Source organism: Cervus canadensis, chromosome 21 (genome assembly GCF_019320065.1).
Source record: "Cervus canadensis isolate Bull #8, Minnesota chromosome 21, ASM1932006v1, whole genome shotgun sequence".
Classification (NCBI taxonomy): Eukaryota; Metazoa; Chordata; class Mammalia; order Artiodactyla; family Cervidae; genus Cervus; species Cervus canadensis.
In genome coordinates this window covers 17348162-17369035 of record NC_057406.1, presented here as the reverse complement: position 1 = coordinate 17369035, position 20874 = coordinate 17348162, and the positions used below count along the sequence as shown (strand labels likewise).

Genomic DNA, 20874 nt, shown 5'->3' with positions numbered 1-20874 from the left:
TATATGGAATTTAGAAAGATGGTAACGATAACCCTATATGCAAAACAGAAAAAGAGACACAGATGTACAGAACAGACTTTTGGACTCTGTGGGAGAAGGCGAGGGTGGGATGTTTCAAAAGAACAGCATCGAAACATGTATATTTTCTAGGGTGAAACAGATCACAAGCCCAGACTGGAAGCATGAGACAAGTGCTAGGGCCTGGTGCACTGGGAAGACCCAGAGGAATCGGGTGGAGAGGGAGGTGGGAGGGGGGATCGGGATGGGGAATACATGTAAATCCATGGCTGATTCATGTCAATGTATGACAAAAACCACTACAATATTGTAAAGTAATTAGCCTCCAACTAATAAAAATAAATGGAAAAAAAAAAAAAAGAGGATGGAGGCTGCTGTCCATCAGTATTTTGGTAATGGCAAGTTTGAGGTCTTTATTCTTTGAGAGAATATTTTTGAGTGTAGAATTTTAGATTCACATTTTTTTTTCTCTTAGTAAATTTAAGGCTTCAGTTTACTCTACCCTGGCATCTCTTTTTCTTCTTGGGGATTTAGATGTTATTATAGATGTTTCTCAATTTTATATACCTAGTGTTTATCTTAGTATTTTTCTCTTTGTCAATTTTCTGCTGTTATTTTCTGTTTTAGTAAAAGTAAGCTTGGTGTGTTATAGTAACAAAACCCCAAAATTTATCCTTATATGATATGTTCTGTTTACTTTGGCAGGACTTGTGCTATCATAATTCTTCAAGCACTCAGGTTGTTGAATGCTCCACCATTTTATTATGCTCCCACTGCAAGACAAGGCTTCAGTATTTGCTGTGGTAGAAAAACATATTGGCTCTTAAATGTTTCTATGTGGAAGTGACATTGTTTGTTCTCCCACTTCGTTGAATGAGCCAGATAACATGGTTATGCTTAACTTCAAACAGGCAAGGAAGTATTACTATTTCCACATGCTCATAAAAAGAGAGTTTAAATGTTTCTGAACCAGTCCATCCTAAAGGAAATCAGTCCTGAATATTCGTTGGAAGGACTGATGCTGAAGTTGAAACTCCAATACTTTGGCCAACTGATGCAAAGCACTAACTCATTTGAAAAGACCCTGATGCTGGGAAAGATTGAAGGTGGGAGGAGAGCTGGATGACAGAGGATGAGGTGGTTGGATGGCATCACCTGACTGAATGGATATGAGTTTGAGTAAACTCTGGGAGTTGGTGATGGACAGGGAGGCCTGGTGTACTGCAGTCCATGGGGTCTCAAAGAATCAGACACGACTGAGCAACTGAACTGAACACTAGTAATGTCTCCATCTATGATGTCCCTACTAATGAACTCCTTTTTATATGCAGAAACCAAAGTCATCTTATGACTTAATCACTAAAGTGACATCTGATCATTTTCATCAAATTCCATTTGTTAGATGGGTGTTACTAGGTACATTGGAGTATGGAATTGCACAAAGACATGAACATCAGATGGCAGGAATAACCAAGACATTTTAGAGCCTGTTACCACAGCCCTCTGTTCCTGAGCTGGATGAGATGCTCCCTATGGAGAGGGAAAGAGAGGGAGGATTCCCCCCTAGATCCCGGGCCATGAGCTGTCACTGAGATGGGGAAGCTGGGCCCTAGTAGCCTTGGGCACATCTACAGGGAAGGCAGCATCCAGAGTCTCTGAAGGCCTGTCCCCTGTGGTGTCCTTGGAGCTGGTTCTACAGGCTCCTGAGAAATACCTGGTGCCTCCCTTCCTGCTCCAGGTTCAGTGATGGCACATTGGGAGCTTAGAGTTGGCCATGGTGGGAATGTCTATACCACAGAGGTCAGGAAATACTATATCCCATGCACTTTTTTGCTCCTCAGAGAGCTAATGTTTTAAATACTTATATCATTGTAAGTCTCCTAAAATCTCTCCTGTGTCCCGTGTCTGTGTCTCTCTTGCAGATCTGGAGCTGAGGCTGAAGGATGGAGCACACCGCTGTGAGGGGAGAGTGGAAGTAAAGCATCAAGGAGAATGGGGCACAGTGCATGGTGACAACTGGAGCTTGAAGGATGCATCTGTAGTGTGTAGACAGCTGGGGTGTGGAGCTGCCATTGGTATTCCTAAAGAGGCTTATTTTGGACCAGGACTTGGTCCCATTTGGCTTTTGTATACTTCATGTGAAGGCGTAGAGTCAACTGTCAGTGACTGTAGGCATTCTAATATTAAAGACTATCGTAATGATAGCTATTCCCACAACTGGGATACTGGAGTAGTCTGCTCAGGTAAGTCCTGTCTGGTCTGTGTGGGGATCTCTAGCAGGAAAAGCCTCCATCTTATTACCAGAATGACTCGAGATTATGGATACAGCCTTTAGAATATACTTGGGTGAAGGGTCTGTGTGATGTGTCACAGGAGGCAGAGGAGAGGTCAAAAGTTTCATACAGATTCAGCTTCTGGATTCAACCTCTGTGACACAGTCTCAGCATGGTAATTGTTCTGTATTCTTTGACATAATGATCAGTAGGGTGTGGCTACATTGTCTTGGGGGGGTGTCATAGGAGAGTTGTTGGCAACAATGTTTATCATCCTCATAGGTCCTAAAAGTCAGAGTCACCACACTCCATCAGGTTGGTATGTGCCAATAGAACAGGATCAACCAAGCAATGGTAACCCTAAAAAGGCATGTGAAGACCCATGGACAAATGACAATACCAGAAGTCATGGTGCACTTGCACAAGGAAAAGTTGTGAGAGAAATTCAGTGGTGCATTTAAATGTCCCTAGGTAACAGCCAGAGGAGGCCAGAAGTGGGACTTGTGGCAGGGAAAAGTCTCATCACACTGGTATACCTGATGAATCGAATGGGGAGCTCACACCACATTTGCAGGGATGTTGAGGGAGCAGGAAAATGAAGTCTTGAAGTTTACAACACAGTAGCTGAAGCACATCACATATAAGAGGCAGTGAAGCTAAGAGTTCATGGGGTTCTCAAGGCAAGGATACTGAAGTAGTTTGCCTTTCCTTCACCATGGACAACGTCTTGTCACAACTCTCCACTAAGACCCGTCTGTCTTGGGTGGCCTTACATGGCATGGCTCATAGTTTCATTGAGTTAGACAAGGTTGTGGTCCATGAGCCGTGAACTTCCAGATGTTCAAGCTGGATTTGGAAAAGACAGAGGAACCAGAGGTCAAATTGCCAACATCCGTTTGATCACTGAAAATGCAAGAGAGTTTGAGAAAAACATCTACTTCTACTTTATTGACTATGCCAAAGCCTTTAACTGTGTGGATCACAACAAACTGCAAAATTCTTCAACAGATGGGAATAACAGGCCATTTGACCTGCATCCTGAGAAATCTGTATGTAGGTCAAGAAGCAACAGTTCGAACCGGACATGGAACAAAAGAGGGTTTCCAAGTCAGGGAAGGAGTACGTCAAGGCTGTGTATTGTCACCCTGCTTATTTAACTTATATGCAGAGTACATCATGAGAAATGTTGGACTGGATGAAGCACAAGTTGGAATCAAGATTGCCGGGAGAAATATCAATAACCTTAGATGCAGATGACGTCACACTTATGGTCGATAGCAAAGGACTAAAGAGCCTCCTGATGATAGTGAAAGAGGAGAGTGAAGAGGTTGGCTTAAAACTCAACATTCAGAAACTAAGATCATAGCATCTAGTCCTATCACTTCCTAGCAAATAGACGGAGAAACAGTGGAAATAGTGACAACCTTTTATTTATTTATTTTTTTGGCTCCAAAATTACTGCAGATGGTGACTGCAGCCATGAAATTAAAAGACGCTTGTCCCTTGTAAGAAAAGCTATGACCAACCTAGACAGCATATTAAAAAGCAGAGACATTTCTTTGCTAACAAAGACCAGTCTAGTCAAAGCTATGGTTTTTCCAGTAGTCCTATATGGATGAGAGAGTTGGACTATAAAGAAAGCTGAGCACCAAAGAATTGATGCTTTTGAACTGTGGCGTTGGAGAAGACTCTTGAGAGTCTTTTGGACAGCAAGGAGCTCCAACCAGTCCCTCCTAAAGGAAATCAGTCCTGAACATTCATTGGAAGGACTGATGCTGAAGCTGAAACTCCAATACTTTGGCCACCTTATGGGAAGAACCAACTCTTTGGAAAAGACCCTGATGCTGGGAAAGACTGAAGGTGGGAGGAGAAAGGGATGACAGAGGATGAGATGGTTGGATGGCATCACTGACTGAATGGACATGACTTAGAGTAAACCCCGGGAGTTGATGATGGACAGGGAGGCCTGGCATTCTGCAGTCCATGGTGTTGCAAAGAGTCAGACATGACTGAGGAACTGAACTGAACTGAATTGAAGCTAAGAGGACCTGATGTGACTCCTAAGAAGTACTCAGTGCTATCTAAGTGTGTTTGACCAATGCCAAGGTGGATGCAGGAAAGACAGCAGTGAAACTAGGGTGTGAATGGGTGCTCACAATATTTGACAGAGATGCTTCTAGTTGTTATCACAATTACAGATTGGATGTCCAGGTTATTAATCACATCAGAACAACTGGACTGGAAGAAGATATTGTCAGTTATCACAGTGAATTCCCTAAGGTAGAAGGCTGGTCTTAGGATAGTATCACCCCATCTAATGGGATGGTGAGACAGGGGAGCCCTGAGGACATCTGCAGAAGGTCCTTAAGAGCCACAGCCAACCAGCTCTTGCGTGTTTATGTACAGGAAGATCAATGGAAAAGTGCTCTTTTCTAATGTCACCGTCAGCAGATCTTTGATGATTCTAGTTGAGGTCCTTAAGGAAACAATTCTTTTCCTTTTTAAAAAGTACTTTATTGAGGTATGTCTGACATACAAAACTGCTTGATAAGCATGCATTTGTGAAACCATTACAGCAGTTATGTCATAAATCTATCCATCTCTTCAAAATGTTTTGTTCCATTCTCTTTATCATTCTTAATAAAAATAATTATTTTTAATAAGGTCAATTTGAATTTTAGTTAGAAACTTTTGTTTTAAACAAACCTGTTCTCTGGCATCTCAAGTAACCTTCCTCATTTTTACTATGTCCTAATCATGGTTCCAGCTGTAGATAAATTTGTGGAAACACTACAGGTGTCTCCACCATATTTTGATAAATCAGTATCTGAGTGAAAATGGAGTGTGTGATGTTGAAACTTTGTGTGAAATTAGAACTCCCAATGTTTTCCTAAGAAAACTGATGTCTTGTTATTAATTCCAATTAAGATATACTTAGAAGTAGAAAATTGGAGAGTGCTCTGATATTTAAACCCTAATTATGGTTTGTACTCCCTGACTACCATTGCTCTAACTTAGGCTCTCACATTTTTATGAATGGTTCCAAGTTTCTTCTATTTCTCTTTTTGTCATTAGTTTCCTCCCCCTGGTCTGTCTTTTCTGTATTTTTAGACATATTTTAATGATGTGAAGATAAGTCAAAGTGGTGGTGATGTAGCAGAAATAAGATTAGAATAGCATGTCTTTTCATTATCTTAATCAAAACTCTTGGAGTTTCTTCTGCTCAACCTTAGGAGTCAAGAATGGAAGAGAAATTTCAGCCTCAGTAGTGGATTGCTGGAAGTGAAGTACTGTGTTTAGGAGAAATCTAGAGTGGAAACAATGACCAGAGGAGAATGTAGAGAAGCTTGTTTGAAATACTGAGGAGATTTCATGGAGTTCAGGTGGAAGATTTGGGAGGGAACACACAAATTGTGAAGGACTGTGGTGGAAGCATTTCAAGTTGCTTCAGTCCTGTCCTACTCTTTGCGACCCCATGGACCATAGAATTCTCCAGTCAAGAATCCTTGAGTGGGTTGCCATTTCTTTCTCTAGGGGATCTTCCTCACCCATGGATCAAACCTGGGTCTCCTGCATTGCAGGCAGAGTCTTGATTATCTTCTGAGCCACCAGGGACTACAGTACTGAAGTGCAAAGTGGTGAGGGGATAAAGATGCAACGATTGCAGGAGGGGAGGGTTGGAAAGATGTAGGTCAATTTGTACTGTCACCACAGCCTCTGTGTGACACTTCCTTCCTGCCCTCATTCCTTCCTTCCCTCTCTTCCTTTATCTTATGGGAGTCATTTCTGAGCTCTGTGGAAGTGCTAGCATTTGTAGCTGGCAGTTTTCTTAGTGGAAAATTTTTATAATATGGATTCTGTTTATTTAACAAATAAGTTTACTCATATTTTTCTCCTTTTTTTTCCTATCAGATTTTGGTGAGTTGTGTTTCACAAGTAATGTGTTTTTAAGGACTTGGCCCAGTTTACAAAAAAAATTTCCAATTAGTAACAGTGGTTCATATCTCATATCTTTAGATGTTGGGAAGATCTACAATGATATTCCTCCTTTTGTTAGTGGTGCTGTTAATGTGTTCCCTCTGTTTTCCTTAATTGGTTTGCTAGAAGATTATCAGTGTTAATGTTCTTTTTAAGAGAATCACTAATGGGCTCTATTGAGTTTCTTGACTGCATATTTGCTTTCTTCTCAATTGATTTCTATACTCAGTTTTCATTCCTCTTTTTCAGTTATGATTGTTGTTGCTTTTGTAGATTCTTGAGGTGGAATCTTGGATCATTTTCTTCTGTTTCTATTTTTATTCTAATGTAATCATCAAGGAAGCATCAAGGTTCTAAATTTTCTTCTAAGCATCACTTTATTTTTAACCCACCAGTTTCAATACTATATAATTAGTTTTGTATTTTCTTATCATAAAATGTTTCTTTTTCTCTGAATGAATTCTTTGTCTTATAGTCTGGCTTTGTATGATATTAATTTAAATATTATATACAGTTTTCTCTGATTTGTGTTTGTATGGTATGTAATTTCTGTCTCTTTAATATGTTTCTGTGTTTATATTTAAACACATATAAGTTTGTAGACTTGTTTTGTCTTATTGTATCTGGTATCTGGTCTGATTATCTTGTTTTTTATTTGGAGCACTTAAATTATTTACATTTAATGTAATTATTGATATAATAGGATTTAAGTGTATTTGCCTCCTATTTGTCAGAGAAGGCAATGGCAACCCACTCCAGTACTCTTGCCTGGAAAATCCCATGGATGGAGGAGCCTGGTATGCTCCAGTCCATGGGGTCGCTAAGAGTCAGACAGGACTGAGTGACTTCACTTTCACTTTTCACTTTCATGCATTGGAGAAGGAAATGGCAACCTGCTCCAGTGTTCTTGCCTTGAGAATTCCAGGGACTGGGGAACCTGCTGCGCTGCTGTCTATGGGGTCGCACAGAGTCGGAGACGACTGAAGTGACAGCAGCAGTAGCAGCAGCAGCTGCTGTATGTTATATCTTTGTTCTTATTTTAACCTTTGAGTATATTTTATATTTATATTTTATCATTTAAATTTAAATACTCTATTGATTTATTAATTGTATTAGATTTTTAGGTGATTATAATTATTTTTTTTTAATTTTTAAAATAATGTTTACTTTTTGCTGGCTGGGTCTTCATTGCTGCTTGGGCTTTTCTCTTGTTGCAGAGATCAGAGGCTACTCTGTAGTTGCAGTGCATGAGTTTCTCATTGCAGTGGCCTCTCTTGTTTTGGAGCACAGGCTCTAGGGTGCACAAGCTTCAGTAGTCATGGCCCCTGGGCTCTAGAGCACAGGCTCACTAGTTGTTGTGCACAGACTTAGTTGCTCTGTGGTATGTGGAATTTTCCTAGACCATGGATCAAACCCATGTCTCCTGCGTTGTCAGGTGGAGTCTTCACCACTGAACCACCGGGAAAAGCCAATGTTGAATTATTAATCTTTAATTACATTCTACCTTGAAATGATATTATGTCATAACATGCAGTGTCAGTCACTATAGTTTTCTTCCACTTCCCTATTCTTGTCTTTGGCCCTATCCTTGTCATACATTCTACTTATAAATTTATTATGACTCTTGTAGTTTGTTGCTAATATTTTTGCCTTCAACCTTCTAATAGAGAATCAACATTTAGCACAATCTCTACAGCTTTGAGAGGATCCCTGTTTTCATCTGCTGTCATCTCCCTTTAGCTTGAAGAACTTTCTGAGGCAGTTTTGTGTAGTGTGTGTCTGGTGGCCTCCAAGTCTATCATCTTTCATTGACCTGAAATCATTTTAATTTTCATTCAGTTTTGAAAAGTATTTTCATAGCTGATTTAATTTTAGCGTAACAAATGCCTAACCCCAATACTTTAAATATGTTCTTACATTGTCATTTGACTTTCATTGCCTCCAACAAAAATTCAGTAAATAATTCTTATCCTTTTGTTCCCTGAATATAATGTGTCAAACTTCCCTCATGGCTCTTAAGATATCTTTGTTTGTTTGTTTAACAATGAATTGTACATTTAGTCAAGTTTTCTGAGAATGGTTTCATAATCTTGTTTGGGGTTTGTTTAGGTTTTTGGACCAGTGGGTTTACAGTTTTCAATAACTTTGGGAAAATGTCATTTATCTTTTCTTAATATTTTTCTGTACATCCCTTATTCTGAATCTCCAAATACACATATTTTATATATTTTGATATTATCCTACATGCCATTGAATTTCCATTCATATTTTTCTGCCTTTTTACTCTCTTTGATTCAGTTTAGATAGTCTCTACTGCTGTGTTTTACTTTCCAGTTCTTTTATTCTGCAATGTCTAGTCTCTTGTGTAATTAATCCAAATAATTGTTCATTCCAATACTATATTTTTCAGTTTTAGAAGTCTCATTTGTTTATCTTTCCTAGTTTTTCTCCCTGTTCATTTTTATGCTTCATTAAGCATATTGATATTATGGGTTTAAAGACCTCTTTAGCCAATTCAATCATTTCTGTAATTTCTGAAGCTGCTTTAAATGATTGTTTTTAAAAAATGTGTTATGGGTTACATTTTTCTCTTTTGGAAGTTCTAATAATTTTTTGGTTGAATGTTGGGTATCACTAAGCAGTCCTTTACCAGGAAAAAAGAAATAAATAATCAGAACACACCCAGAAATCAGGGAATTGTACTTGATGAATTAAATAAAGTTTTTTCATTGGGTTATCTTCACTCAGTTCAAAATTCGTGTTCCTTTGATGACCAAATGATGAACTTTTCTTTTGGTTTTCCTCCTTTAGTTTCAAAATTTCCTTGATCCCACCTTGCATGCCATATACCCCACCTACATTCTACTTCTTCAGCAGATTTGCTTCTTCTGATTTGCTTTTCCACCCATCTGTATCTTTTAAAATGGTGTTTGCTTGTCTAAAGTGGGAGAAATGAGAAAGGATAGCAGTTTAGGTGGTAGATGGGAGGAGCAGAGGGTGCTAACAACCTGTTCAACAAGTGTTTGCCACAAATATTTGCATATTTATCCATACTGAGGCTTTTTCAACTTGGAACTCTCCAAATTATGACTTGTTTGCTCATTTCTTCCTCCTTCCCCTTTTTCTTCCTCCTCCTCCTTTTTCTTCCTCCTCCTTTTTGGCAACATGCCATCTTCTGTTAGAATTGTAAAACATTCATGAAAGAAATTGAAGACAATATGATCAATGGAAAGTCATTCTGTGTTTCTGGCCTGAAAGAATTAGTATTGTTAAAATGCTTATACTTCTCAAAGTGATCTACAGATTTAATTCAATTCCTATCTAAATATCATTGTTTATAGAAATAGGAAAACAATCTTAAAATATGAGTGTGTGGTTTAATTTTTATATATTCATGAATTCCTGTTTTCTGATCATTATTGAATTTTAGCCCATTCCATTATGGTCATGTAAGATACTTGGAATTGTTTTAATATTTTTGAATTTGTTAAGGCTTATTTGTAACCTAGCCTGGAGAACATTCCATGTGTGCTTGAGAAGAATGCATATTTTTCTGTGGTTAGAATTAGTACCATGATAGTATTAAAATCAATTATTATCAGCCCTTAGCATTTTCTATGAGTCCTGTTTCAGAAGAAAAACCTTTAATAGGAGACGATCTGGAAACTCAGCTATCTGGTAAACTCCCACTGAGAGCACACTCACCCCCACATTCTTTGACAAATCCCAGGGTTTCAAGACAGATGGCTGGGACTCTCTCTCTATGACTCTCTGCCTTTTCTTAACCCATTTTCCTTCCCACTGAGGTCACTGAAGAAATTCATGGAATTTTTTGGCATGAAAAAGTATCAGAAAGACAAGATGTGATGACATAAATGTGAATTAGTGATAGTGTCCATATTTCTTCTCTGGAGCCGTCACCCGCCTACAGGTTGGCATGCCCTCATGGATCCAGCCTCAGGACTTTCCCTAACCTAAGTCACTTGGGGACTAGCTTCTGGGAGAGAAAACTGGTCAGAATATTAGCCCCACAAGTCCTATGAAAGCTTTCTAAGCTTGTCTGGATGCTAGGTCTAATCTCATAGCCCACATCCCTCTGGGTGGCTTCTGGTCTGCATATTTCTATGTTTAAGTTTAAGTGCCTGCATGTTATACAGTGTCCTTGGATCTGTTTGTAGGTTCTAGGCTTCTAAATGAGAAACTCACTTCTCCAACCAATGCTACAACATGTGTTTCCAGTGTTCAGCCATTCCAATGATCTGAATTGGGCTCTGTAGTTTCCAGGCTCCTAGACCAAAAATTCACATTTCTAACCAGTCTCAAAGTGTATGTTCTTGGGATTCAACCATTTCGAACTGACCTTGTAATCCTTCTGGATTTCTCTTCAGAAACCTGCTCACGAAAATTCAATTATGACAATAACTGTCAAAGACTCTCTACATGCTCCACTCCTAAAAAGAAAAACTTTCACTCCACTGCCTGTTAGGTGCGGTTTCCAGTTGCCAAGTCAGTGCCATGAACACTCACTGGTTTTGTTGTTGTTTCCTCTTAGGATTTGTGCATCTGGCTGGAGGGGATGGACCCTGCTCAGGGCGAGTAGAAGTGTATTCTGGAGAAGCCTGGATCCCAGTGTCTGATGGAAACTTCACACTTCCCACTGCCCAGGTCATCTGTGCAGAGCTGGGGTGCGGCAAGGCTGTGTCTGTCCTGGGACATGTGCCCTTCAGAGAGTCAGAAGGCCAGGTCTGGGCTGAAGAGTTCTGGTGTGAGGGGCAGGAGCCTGAGCTCTGGGTCTGCCCCAGAGTGCCCTGTCCAGGGGGCAGGTGTCACCACATTGGAGCTGCTCAGGTTGTCTGTTCAGGTGAGATGTAGGCCAGGCCTTTCACCTCTGTGAACACCCTGTTTATGTGATTTTGCTGAAACTCTGTCTTCTTCTACCAGCATACTCGGAAGTCCGGCTCATGACAAACGGCTCCTCTCAGTGTGAGGGGCAGGTGGAGATGAACATTTCTGGACGATGGAGAGCGCTCTGTGCCTCCCACTGGAGTCTGGCCAATGCCAATGTCGTCTGTCGTCACCTTAGCTGTGGAGTCGCCATCTCCACTCCCAGAGGACCACACTTGGTGGAAGGAGGTGATCAGATCCTAACAGCCCGATTTCACTGCTCAGGGGCAGAGTCTTTCCTGTGGAATTGCCCTGTGACTGCCGTGGGTGGGCCTGACTGTTCCCATGGCAACACGGCCTCTGTGATCTGCTCAGGTAAGAGAGAGGGAAGGGCTACTCAGGATGCTCCTAGGGTGAAATGTCTCCAAGAGCAGGAGTGAGGTTAAACGGGCTTCAAAATCAGATATTTCATGGTGAAATATGCATCGTCTCATTGTTCATTCATTTTTCAGTTGAAGGCAAGAAGTGTGAAGGGGAATAATATATTTTTAAGCAACATCCTGCTTACATAAAATCAGAAAACAATGTAGCAGCTGTAAGTATAGACCTCAGTATGAACCCCAATCCAGAGCGACAAAGAGAATGTCCCCAGTAACTGTGTCCTCCCTCCTCAACAGGGAAAAGCACTTACCTAACTTCTACCAACATAGACAGTTTTATCAATGTTTGAACTTTATATAAAATGATGCAGTATGTTTCATCTTTTGTATCTAATTTCCTAGACTCAAAATTATGTTTGGGATTCACGCATGATGTTGTATATTGTAGCACACTTTTTTTTAATTACTTTAGAGTATGCTTTGAATGATCACATGGCCATGTACTGATCCATTCTACTGACAGTATAAATCTGAGTTGTTTCCACTTCTTGACTTTTACAAATATGATATTACAACTTACCATGACAATGTCTTTGGATGTAAATTGTTTTACTTATTTTCCATGTTTAACCCTTGGTCTTTTATTTTCATTTTCTTCATCAAATGGTGTCCTTTGATGAACTCATTTCTTAATCTTATGTAAATATAACTTAACAACTTTTTTCTGTACATTTAATGCTTCTTATAGCCTTTAAAAAAGAACTTTGCCTATTTGAAGATTGTAAAAATATTCTCTAGGAGTATCTTAAGGAAATTTTATTATATTCCTCTTGCATATTATTGTGCATTCCTTCTGGGATTGATATCTATGTAAGATAATGGTCAGGTTTCATGTGGACATCCAACTGACTCAGAATCTTTTTCTGAAAAGATTCTTCTCCACTGCAGTGCTGCCTTTGTCATAAGCAGAAGAGCAATTATGTCTGTCTTATTTGAGACTCTCTCTTCTGTTCCATATTATCATTTGTCTATCCTTGCACCAATATTGCATTTTATTAATTATCATAACTTTGTAGTTGTTGTTGTTCAATGGCTAAGTCATGTCTGACTCCAGCACACCAGGCTTCCTTGTCCATCACTATCTCCCAGTGTTTCAGACTTTGTAGTAAGTCTGAATAATTTTAATTTACAAGAGTTACTTTATATTAACTCCTCTAATATCATTGCTTTTCTTACCAACTGTGCTGGTCATTCTTGCTTGCTTGTATTTTGTATGAATTTAGAAATCAGCTTGTCATTTTCACCAGAAGAGAAGCTTAAGGGTATTTTCATTGAGATTAGATTTAAAAATTTGAGAGTAGACATAGAAATTTGAGGATGATTGACATTGACAATGTTGAGTTTTCCAAATCATTGACATAATACATCCCACCATTCAGTTAGATCCTGGATTTCTCTCAGAGATTTTGTCCATCTTCTAGGATTTCTCCTAGGTATTTTATTTTTGATGTTATGAGTATTTTTCTGAAAGTGTCCTGGCAATAAATTCTCTTTGACTTGTTTTCATTTTTTAATTCTTTAAATTTTGATGTATGTTGAGACATAAAAATGTTGGAGAAACAATATAAAAATTCCTTTATGACCTTTACCTGGGTTTCTAAATGTTAGTATCAATATTTTGCTTTAATCTCTCTGTGTGGGTGTGTCCTTCCTTCTCCGTTCCCCTTCTGCCCCATTTCTTCCTGAATATGTAAATTCTTTCTGAATTCAGTTGAAGGCATGAAGTTCCTTTACCCTTAGGAAACTTCTGGGAAATCCTTTACAGAACCAGAGTTCAGTCAAGTCTTTAAATGACTTCAACTCCAGGTGACATCTAATTGCAGCACTGAAAGACCCCACTGAAAGACTGCCAAACTGAGTTTTTTCCTGATTAATGACCCAAAGTCATAAGCAAAATTAAGTACATATTTTTTTCTTCAGCTACTAAGTTTTACCTTTTCATACTGATCAAATTGCCAACATCTGTTGGATCACAGAAAAAGCAAGAGAGTTCCAGAAAAACCTCTCTTTCTGCTTTATTGACTATGCCAAAGGCTTAGGCTTTTTGGATCACAACAATCTGTGGAAAATTCTTAAAGAAATGGAAATACTAGACCACCTACCTGCCTCCTGATAAATCTTTGTGCAGGTCAAGAAGCAATAGTTAGAATTGGACATGGAACAACAGACTGTTTCCAAATTGGGAAAGGAGTACGTCAAGGCTGTATATTGTCACTGTGCTTATTTAACTTATATGCAGAGTACATCATCTGAAATGCTGGGCTGCATGAAGCACAAGCTGAAATTAAGATTGTCAGGAGAAATGTCAATAATCTCAGATATGCCGATGACACCAGCCTTATGGCAGAAAGCGAACAGGAACTGAAGAGCCTCCTGATGAAAGTGAAAGAGGAGGGTGAAAACGCTGGCTTAAAACTCAACATTCAAAAACAAAGATCATGCTATCTGGTCTTATCATTTCATGGCAAATAGATGGCGAAACAATGGAAACAGTGGCAGACTTTATTTTCTTGGGCTCCAACATCACTGCAGATGGTGACTGCAGCCATGAAATTAAATGATGCTTGGAAAAAAGCTATGACCAATCTAGACAGCATATTAAAAAGCAGAGATGTCACTTTGCTGACAAAGGCCCATCTAGCCAAAGCTGTGATTTTTACAGTAGTTATGTATGGATGTAAGAGTTGGACCATAAAGAAAGTTGAGCACTGAAGAATTGATGCTTATGAACTGTGGTGTTGGAGAAGACTCTTGAGAGTCCCCTGGACTGCAAGGAGATCAATCCAGTGGATCCTAATGGAAATTAGTCCTGAATATTCATTGGAAGGACTGATACTGAAGCTGAATCTTCAATACTTTGGCCACCTGATGAGATGAGCTGACTCATTGGAATAGACCCTGATGCTGGGAAAGATTGAGGGCAGGAGGAGAAGGGGATGACAGAGAATAAGATGGTTGGATGGCATCATTGACTTGATGGACATGAGTTTGAGCAAGCTCCAGGAGTTGGTGATGAACAGGGAAGCCTGGCAAGCTACAGTTAATTGGGTCACAAAGAGTTGGACATGACTGAGGGACTGAACTGAAGTGAACCAAGTTTTCTGGAAAAACTGCCATACAACAATATAACCAGAACTCTTGCTATGTGACCTGAATTAATTGAAGAATATCCTCTGATTTTGCATTTTGATGTTTCTACTTGATGCTGAGCTAATGTGTGGCCACACTTATTCTTTAGTTCTTAATTGCAGCTAACAAGTTTTTCAACTCTAGAAGTATTTGGTTTTTTATAATTTCCCTGCAAAGATACACATTTTGTCAATTAATTTCATAAGCACTTTAACCGTGGCTATATATATTCTTGTCAGGTAACTCTAGCAGCTGAAAACCCTGGGAAATTCTTTCTAACGTCTCCTTTTTCCTTTCCATTTTTCATGAGATCTATTTTATATAAGTGATTGTTTTAAAGACACACATTGAAGAAATTGTAGAAATCCTTCAGAAAGAATTTTGTTTTGCTTTTACATAGGGATAGATTTGGGCTTCCCTGGTGGCTCAGATGGTAAAGAATCCACCTGCAGTGCAGGAGACCTGGGTTTGATCCCTGGGTTGGGAAGATCCCCTGGAGAAGGGCGTGGCAACCCACTGCAGTATTCTTGCCTGAAAAATCCTATGGGCAGAGGATACTGGTGGACTATAGTCCAAGTGGTTACAAAGAGTCAGACAAGACTGAGCAGCTAATCACAGCACAGGGATAAATTTAGGGATACACAACTTACTTAACTCATTCTTACAGCAACACTTGGGTTAAAACAGAAATTGTGGTACTGTCAGAAGCAGAACTCTCCAGGGAAAAGGTGAACACTAAGAGCATGATAACTTTACTGCTGGGTCACAGCTTTCATCTTAGGCTCCATCAGTAGGTCATTATTTTCCTTAATTCAGTTTCCTGTTCTTGAACCCTTCCAGACTTCTGATCATTGCTGTTTCTTCAGGAAACCAGACCCAGGTGCTGCCCCAGTGTAACGACTCTATGTCAGAACCAGCAGGCTCTGCGGCCTCAGTGGAGAGCGCCCCTTACTGCTCAGGTGAGGGTCCCACAGGATAAAAGACCCGTCTAAATCCCTGGAATCACCGCGCCATTGTCCCATTTCTCTCTCCTCAGACAGCAGACAGCTCCGCCTGGTGGACGGGGGCGGTCCCTGCACCGGGAGAGTGGAGATCCTTGAGCAGGGCTCCTGGGGCACCATCTGTGATGACGGCTGGGACCTGGACGATGCCCACGTGGTGTGCAGGCAGCTGGGCTGTGGAGAAGCCCTCAATGCCACGGGGTCTGCCCACTTCGGGGCAGGATCAGGGCCCATCTGGCTGGACGACCTGAACTGTACAGGAAAGGAGTCCCATGTGTGGAGGTGCCCTTTCCGCGGTTGGGGGCGGCATGACTGCAGACACAAGCAGGACGCGGGGGTCATCTGCTCAGGTCTGCGCTGCCACTGTCCACAGGGTGGAGGAGGGGGACGGGGTCTGAGCCCTGAGGGAGAAATGCTGAAAGGACCAGAGAAGGAGGCTTCCTCCCATGAAGCCTGTCTTTACAGCAGTCGTGAAGATGAGGTGCTTTCACTTTCTCCTGCAGCAGCTGATGATTTTATCCTTTCTTTTCAGCAGTGTTTCCTGGCAGAGCCGTTTCTTACAGTTTTTCTAGAAAGCAGGGCTTTCTCTCCAGTTACATACAAAAAATTTAAACCCACGGTACTAGTTTCCGTTTGCTTCCCTAACAATTTACCAATTAGTGGTTTAAAACAACACATATTTATTTCACAGGTTGCAGAGATTTGGATGTGGACATTTTTTGATTAATTATTATCCCTATCTCCCTAATATCCACATCACATCCCTTTGACATACTCTTTAAAGTTTGGGGAAAAAAATAAAGATTTCGTCAGGAAGCAGCATTCAGCTGCTGCTCCCTGACCAGCATCCACTCAGTTTGGTCTTCCTCTCAGTTCAAATCCACTACACCATTGTGGTAGAAATAGAAAGATAGACACAAATGGACAAAGTCAGTTAAAAGAGAGGCAATGTCAGTCTTGTCATCTAGTGGGTATCTCTTGAATAAGGTCAGAGATGAATGTTCACCATTTCTAGAAGAAAGGAAAACCTAAAACATCCAGCAAAGTTTTTATTATGTCCTGTATCCTCCACTTTCAACCTTAGAGTTCCTGGCCCTCAGGATGGTGAGTGAGGACCACCAGTGTGCTGGGTGGCTGGAAGTTTTCTACAACGGGACCTGGAGCAGTGTCTGCCGCAGCCCCATAGAAGATATCACTGTGTCCGTGATCTGCAGACAGCTTGACTGTGGGGACAGTGGAACCCTCAATTCTTCTGTTGGTCTCAGGGAAGGTTCCAGACCCCGGTGGGTAGATGGAATTCGCTGTCGGAAAACTGACACCTCTCTCTGGCAGTGTCCTTCTGACCCTTGGAATTACGCTTCATGTTCTCCAGAGGAGGAATCCTATATCGTGTGTGAAGGTGACTTGCTATTTCTGTGTGTCTGTACCAACCCTGTAGGATGCAGTGAGATTTGCTATTTTAAAATCTAAGTGATGAGTTTAATTTGGGTCCACAAAATGATATTAAGTGAAAATGTTAGTTGCCTAGTCTTGGTCTTTGTGACCACATGGACTGTAGCCTGCCAGGCTCCTCTGTCCATGGGGTTCTCCAGGCAAGAATGCTGGAATGGGTTGCTATTCCCTTCTCCAGGGGATCATCCCAACCTAGGTATCACAACTGAGTCTCCCGCACTGAAGTCAGATTCTTTACTGTCTGAGCCACCAGAGAAGCCTAAATGAGGTAAAGATGGAACTGATTTTATCCACATATTCCAACCTTGTTTGTTAACATTTTTAATTAAGATGTAATTCTCATAACATTATATTAGTTCTAAGTGTACAACATAGTGTTTATGTATTTGTACATATTGGTAAATCATCACCACACATACAGTAATATCCATCACCAAATGCAGTTACAATTTTTTTCTCTTATGATCCCACAAGTAAGAATTTGGATGCTGCAACTAAGGCCCAGCACAACCAAATAAATACTTAATTTTAAAAGAGAGTATTATTTTCTTCATAGCATCATTTTTTTTTATCCACATAAGGGCTTCCCTGTTTGGTCAACTGGTAAAGAATCTGCCTGCCATGCAGGAGACCCCAGTTTGATTCCTGAATTTGGAAAATCCACTGGAGAATGATAGGCTACTCACTGCAGTATTCTTGGGCTTCCCTTGTGACTCAGCTGGCAAAGAATCTTCCTGCAATGTGGCAGAGCTGGGTTTGATCCCTGGGTTGGGAAGACCTCCTGGAGAAGGGAATGGCTACCCACTCCAGGATTCGCGCCTGGAGAATTCCATGGACTCTATACTCCATGGGGTCACAAAGAGTTGGACATGACTGAGTGACTTTCACAAACACTATATACAAAAATATCTTCTTTCCTATATTACTGTCTTAAGATATCTTTCATGACAATATTTTTTCTCTAGAATGTTTTAAAATTTCTTATTTATTCATAGGAACTCTTTATAAACAAACATCACTTACTGTTTTTCTTAAATATTTTTGTAAGATTTTCCCCATATTTACATATATTATTAAGGTTGTATATGTGTACTGGGGGGGGGTTATGTGATCAAATCTGTAATGTTTTACTTTTTTGACTTCTGCCTTTACTGCAATGTTTCAAACACCATTCTTCATCTCTAAATAACATTGAATCAAGTTTTATTTTCTGCAAACAATTTTATAGTTCCACTGAAGTATATTCAAACCTAATTTCAAATTTACTTATTTATCTGAATTTATTTTACTATGTGTAATGGTGTAACATCATCACCAGATAGGAATTACATTTTAGATATGTGATATCTTAGCTCCATCACAAAATAAAAGCACATTATTTCGTGAGTTCATGGATATGACATCAAAAGTACAGGCAACAGTACTTTAGAATGTATGGCAAAACCCACTACAATATTGTAAAGTAATTAGCCTCCAACTAATAAAAATAAATGGAAAAACAAAAGTACAGGCAACAAAGCAAAAATAGACAAGTGGGAAGATATCAAACTTAAAAGCTTCCACAAACCAAATGAAAGATCAACAGAGTGAAAAAGCAAGCTAGCACATATTATATAAGGCATTAATTTCCAAAAATAATAAAGAACTGCTACAACTTAAGAGAAAAAAAAAACAACAAACTTAAAACCTAATAACTCAATTAAAAAATTGGCCAAGGGCTTGAATAGACATTTCTCTAAAGAAGACATACAAATGGCAATAGGTATATGAAAAAATGCTTGACATTGTCAATCATCAGGGAAATGTAAATTAAAACCACAAAGAAGAGATATCATCTCACACATGTCAGAATGACTGTTTTTTGTTTTTTGGTTTTTTTTAGAAAATTAAGTGTTGGCAAGGCTGTGGAGAAATGGACACTTTATGTGTACTTATCCACATTAAATGTATAAATTGTATTAATAAAACTATGTAATCCAGGGGTTAAATCTCTGGGCTTTCACTGTCATGGGTCCAGGTACAATCCCTGACCTGGGAACTCTGATCCCATGAGCAACAGCACAGCCAAAAAACAAACAACAGCACAAAAACTATGACCAAAAACTCTGTATGATTTACAGTGATGTCCCTTTTCATTCTTGGTATTGTTAACTTCATTTTCTCTCTGCCCTGCATTAGTATTGCTCAGTGTTCATCAATTTTCTATGAGCCACATTTAAAGGGTTTTCTTCTATATTTCCTACATTATGCTTACCTTCTTTTCCATTAATTTTTGTTCCTTTTTTAATTAACCCCAACATTCTACATTCTTTAGACTTTCTCATCTAGTTTCTTAACTGGAAGCTTACTTTTTTTCACTTTCAGTCTTTCCTCTTCTCTAAATCTAGGGTATAAATTTCCCTTAGGCACTACTTGAGTTTCATTAGAAGAATTTATCATATCCTTATTTTGTGTTTATTATCATTATTATCATATCTTTATTATCATTATCTCACAATATTTTGTAAGTTTTAAATTTATTCCCAGACCCAGGTGGTTTTTGGAAGGATCTTGCTGAATTTCCCCAAATAGAGGTGGCTAACAATATTTTCTTATTAGTTCTTAATTTTATTCCACTGTGGTCAGAGTAAATACTCTGTATGAATTCAAAGAGTGAAAGATTTTGTCCTATTATGTGGTCATTTTGATAGAAGTTCCTAGTGCATTTACAGTACTGTGAACTCTTGCACTGTTGGGTGCATTGCTCTATGTGTTACTTAGTTAAATGTGCTGATTATGTTGTTCTACATCTACTGTATTCTTTGTTTTTTTTGTACGTTTGGTCTCCATGCTATTGAAAAAGATATGGTAATAATCCCCCATTTTGATTGTGATTTTGCCTATTTCTTCTTTTCACTCTGTCAAGCATATTTCAAACTTATGCTCTGTTACCTTTCTTGAATTTTGTTGTCTGCAGTATCTTTATTAAGGGTGCATCTCATTATAATCTTGAAAATTCCCTCTTTAATTCAATTAGTGTACCTTGGCTTAAAGTCTACTTTCTGGAACATTGATATAGCTACTCCAGTTTTGTTACAGTTGGTACATTTTTCCCATCGTTTTACTTTCAACTATTCTTTGCTTTCATAATATAAGGTGGGCATTTTGCAAGTAACATTTGTGTCAATTTTGTTTTATCTTAATCCATTTACTGTAAATGCAATTACTGATATGGATGTGTTGGTATCTGCCATTTGTTTTTAAATCATCCACCTGCTTTATGTTCCTTTTTGTCTCCTTTTTTTCCTCCTTTAGTATTAAATATCTGTTATTATTCCAGATTTTCCTTTTTCCTTTTGATTTTCAGCATCTTTACTAGGAGTGGGGGTTTTCATACTCCTCCATTTATTTTTTTAAAAAGTTCATGGCTGATTCATGTCAATGTATGACAAAACCCACTACAATAGTGTAATGTAATTAGCCTCCAACTAATAAAAATAAATGAAAAAAATTGTCTATTGTTATATCTTCAGATATTCTTTTGCAGTTCTGTCTCTCTGTCTCTGTATCTCTTCTCCCTCTCCTCCTCCTCTTTCTTCTCTTTCTCATCTCTCATCTTTAGGACTCCTCTAAATCACTATCTTCTGAGTACTATCTAAAATTTTTTTAACTTATTCATTCACTTTTTAAACCTAGATATTTTATTTTAGGTTGGCAATG

The 20874-nt window shown here is 39.2% G+C and overlaps 1 protein-coding gene across 1 annotated transcript in view; it reads left to right on the top strand.

Annotated features, from left to right (window-relative positions):
* Nucleotides 1–20874, top strand: part of LOC122423345 (antigen WC1.1-like) — a 246079-nt gene that overhangs the window by 5242 nt on the left and 219963 nt on the right. Inside the window, 6 exon segments of the mRNA XM_043440300.1 lie at nt 1941–2261; nt 10822–11130; nt 11211–11528; nt 15589–15681; nt 15759–16073; nt 16808–17122. Of these exon segments, the coding sequence (XP_043296235.1) occupies nt 1941–2261; nt 10822–11130; nt 11211–11528; nt 15589–15681; nt 15759–16073; nt 16808–17122 (1671 nt within the window).